General features: G+C 48.3%; 1 protein-coding gene across 2 annotated transcripts in view; it reads left to right on the top strand.

Annotated features, from left to right (window-relative positions):
- The window catches only part of LOC108521214 (leukocyte immunoglobulin-like receptor subfamily A member 3), an 11,192-nt gene extending 8,351 nt beyond the window's left edge, over positions 1-2,841 (top strand). Inside the window, exons 10-12 of one of the 2 annotated variants that reach the window (XM_017860911.1) lie at positions 47-171; positions 773-826; positions 2,592-2,841. In XM_017860911.1, the coding sequence (XP_017716400.1) occupies positions 47-171; positions 773-826; positions 2,592-2,650 (238 nt within the window). In that variant the 3' untranslated portion in view covers positions 2,651-2,841. Of the gene's footprint in view, positions 172-772; positions 827-2,591 lie in introns of both variants that reach the window. The other variant, XR_001883140.1, reaches the window with a different exon arrangement.
- The last annotated feature ends 836 nt before the right edge of the window (positions 2,842-3,677 follow it).

Here is a 3,677-nt window from a genome sequence, read left to right as displayed (position 1 = left end):
ATCCCCCCCTGCGTCTAAAATCAAAGCGCCAGTCTCATAAGTACCAGGCTGAATTCCCCATGGGTCCTGTGACCTCAGCCCACGCGGGGACCTACAGGTGCTACGGCTCACTCAGCTTCAACCCCTACCTGCTGACTCACCCCAGTGACTCCCTGGAGCTCATGGTCTCAGGTGAGGGCCCTGACCCTGTCCTCTCTGAACTCAAAGGCTCAGCAAAGGCCCTGCCCCCAGCAGAGCTCTGGAACAATAATGAAGGAGGGGAGTGAAGGGGGGATGGTCCGCAGGGGAGGATCCAGCCCATGAGAGGGTGGACATAGACGGGACCTCCCACCCCTGGCTCCCACCCCTGAAGTCTCAGTGGAGTGAAGAGCCGGGAGGGCTGGGAGGAGACAGGGGTGAACCTCAGAGGAGACGAGATTAGAATGACTGTGGAAGACGGAGGCCCCTCCCGCTCCCCTCCTGATGTCTCCACCTCAGAATCAGAGCCTCCGGGGTCCCAACCTCTAAGTCCTGACCCCATGGGTGACAAAAAAACAGCCACTCCCAAGTCAAGAGAAGTTTCTAGACTCATCTCAATGCGACCTCCAATATTCAGGGTCTGATTTCCAGGGCAGCAGAGGGCAGGGTGGACAGTAAGGGTGTGGTCCGCGTGGCTTCCTGGTGCTCCAGGGTTGGGATAGGTGTTCCCTCCGTGGTGGTCAGAGGGGAGGGAGGTGTCTGAGGTTTGGCATTGATGAGTGGAGCAGCGGGGACTTTCCTCCTCCCCGAGCAGGATTCCCAGGAGCCATCACCTCTCATGGGGAGCCACGGCCAGCGGAGATCACAGGCAGGTGCTGGCTCTAGAATTCAGGCGGGAGGAGCCTGGGGAGGTGGGGCTGGGTCTGTGATGGCTCAGCCTCTCCTTGGGAGGTGGAACTTCTGAAAAAGTTGGTTCTCCTCGCACCCTGGACTCCCCATCTGAATAACGGGGAGCTGCCTGGATGTGACTACCCCAAAGCCCCTTCATTTTTGACCTTCTGGGGCATCTGGGATGTGGCTCCTCCTAGACCTGCTCCCATCTCCAGCCCTCCCTGGCCTTATCCTAATTCTCCCAATAACGGAGGCTTGTAAGGGTTAAAAAGCCGACAGAGATGGGGACAGGTGCATGCAGTTTTACTCATCCCTCCTGGAATCTCAGCTTAGTAAGACAAAGCCACACTATTTTGAAACAACAAAGGTTTACAAAGCCCTGCTGTTTTAGAATCTCCCCTCTCTCATATAAAAAACAAAATCCCTCCAATTTTATACCAAAAGCCACTCCTGTCACAGCTCTGCATGATCCCAGGCCCCGACCCCATCCTGCAGGATGTGTGATGAGTAGAGGAAGGAGCACAGGCTGGGTCAGGAGGATTTGGGGGTCCAGCCTGACTTGGACACGGGGAGGATACTGAGCTGATGGAGGAGGGAGAGAGGCAAGCGAGATGGAGAGAGGACAGACAGATGCTCCCCTGGCAGTTCTCACTTCTTATTTCCAAGGGCCCCTGAGGATGGAGCCCCTCACCCACACCTGTGGGGTCCCTGAGTCGTCTCAGGACAGGAGAGGAGGCTGCTCAGGCCTCAGTGGGATCTGACTGTGATGAGGCTGGAGTCTGCCCCAGACCTGCTCCTTTACTGAGAAGCACCCCAGCTGTAGGTGCCCCTCACACGGCCCCTTCTGTGCTCACCTGGAGGCCTCTGTGCTCAGGGCACCCTGAGACTAAGGATGGGCCGTGCACCTGCTCCCTGGATGAGTTAGGCAATTATTCACAGTGTGTCTTGTGTGTAATTCATTTCTACTCTTCGTTTTCTATACGCACTTGCCCATTGTTACTCTCTTCTTTTCTAAACTTTTTAAAGCAGTACTTGAATATGTAAATTTATAATTTTTATTTCAGCTATGTGAACCTATTATTTAAAAATTATCATATTTCTTTTATTGGACTGTGATTGATTTATATATTCAATGTAGACATCCATTTTTCATTAACCTCAAGTCTTCCTCCCCTACATACTAAAAATTGAGGTTTCCTTAATGAGCTTCAGAAGTGTTTGGATGTTTCAAAGCACAGTGGCCCGAGGGAAACTGACCGGGGGGCTCCCTGTAGCTCGTGAAACCCGCGGGAGGTCAGCGGAGGCTGCAGTGCAGCTCAACCTGGGGCCTGGGTGGGTTCATGTCCAATCTTGTCCAGTCACTGGATGATTCTAACATCTAACTAAACCTCTTTTAGAGGAAAAGGAGGTGCTTTAAATTTGATAATTTAAATTTAAATTAGAAGAGGGCAATTTGGTAGTGAGTTAATATGAAATACAATGAATATACCCAAACCAGTAGCTTTCTCATGGGTACTTACCTCTTGTTTAAAAAATATGAAAGAATCAAATACTTCACTTATAAATTGTCAAAGGTGTTGAATAATTCTTTAAATTAACATGGACATAATTTTTTAAATGTCTACCCAAGACCCCCGCCTCTCCTTGACAGGGAGGTTATGTAAGTTATATATAACTTTGTATAGAATTTGTTATATAAGTTAAATCTGAATATGTCTCTTCTCCTCTGTTTTGGTTCTCAGGAGCAGCTGAGACCTTCAGCCCACCACAAACCAAGTCTGACTCCAAGGATAGTGAGTGAGGAGACACTCGTGGTGATGACGCTGGGCACAGTGGGTCAGGTCCTGTCAAGGGAGCTGGGTGTCCTGGGCAGACATTTGAAGAATTATATTCATTCCAACTTAAAGAATTATTCAACACCTTTAACAATGTATAAGTGAAGTACTTTGTTCTTTCATATTTTAAAAATAAAAGGTAATTATCCATGAGAAAGCTGAGTTTGAGTATATTTATTGTGTTTCGTGCTAACTCACTACCAAATTACCCCATTCTCGCTGCTTTTCTATGGATCTCCTAGAATTTCCTGATAAAATTGATACAAACCATGAGACAATGGAAATTTTACTTCTTTACTTCTATGTTGCTTGCCAACATTTCTCACTTCAAATACCAATATGTATGTAACTACATCTTAAATAAATATCTAAAGTTTTATATCTATACGTATTTATGTGTGGTTATATAAGTTATATTTGAGTATGTGTGTAGGCATATTCAAGTTCATCTGATATATAGTCATCCATATTCTTAATATATTTGATGGCTGGGCACGGTGACTCACACCTGTAATTCCAGTACTTTGGGAGGCCAAGGCGGGCAGATCACCTGAGGTCAGGAGTTTGATACCAGCCTGGTAAAAGCTCGTCTCTACTAAAAATACAAAAAAAAAATAGCTGGGCATGGTGGCACACCCCTGTAGTGCCAGCTACTCAGGAGACTGAACCATGAGAATCACCTGAACCCAGGTGGCGGAGATTGCAATGAGCTGAGAGAGCGCCACTGCACTCCAGCCTGTGCGACTGAGAGACTCCATCTCAATAAAAATAAAAATAGGCCTGGTGCGGTGGCTCACGCCTATAATCCCAGCACTTTGGGAGGCTGAGGCAGAAGGATCATGAGGTCAAGAGTTCGAGGCCAGCCTGGCCAACATGGTGAAACCCCATCTCTACTAAAGATACAAAAAATTAGCTGGGGGTGGTGGCACGCACCTGTAATCCCAGGTACTCGGGACGCTGGGGGCAGGATAATTGCTTGAACCTGGGAGGCGG

This window comes from Rhinopithecus bieti, unplaced genomic scaffold (assembly GCF_001698545.2).
Source record: "Rhinopithecus bieti isolate Rb0 unplaced genomic scaffold, ASM169854v2 scaffold_56979, whole genome shotgun sequence".
Classification (NCBI taxonomy): Eukaryota; Metazoa; Chordata; class Mammalia; order Primates; family Cercopithecidae; genus Rhinopithecus; species Rhinopithecus bieti.
Note: the sequence above shows the minus strand (reverse complement) of the source record. Positions and strands in the feature narration are given on the sequence as shown.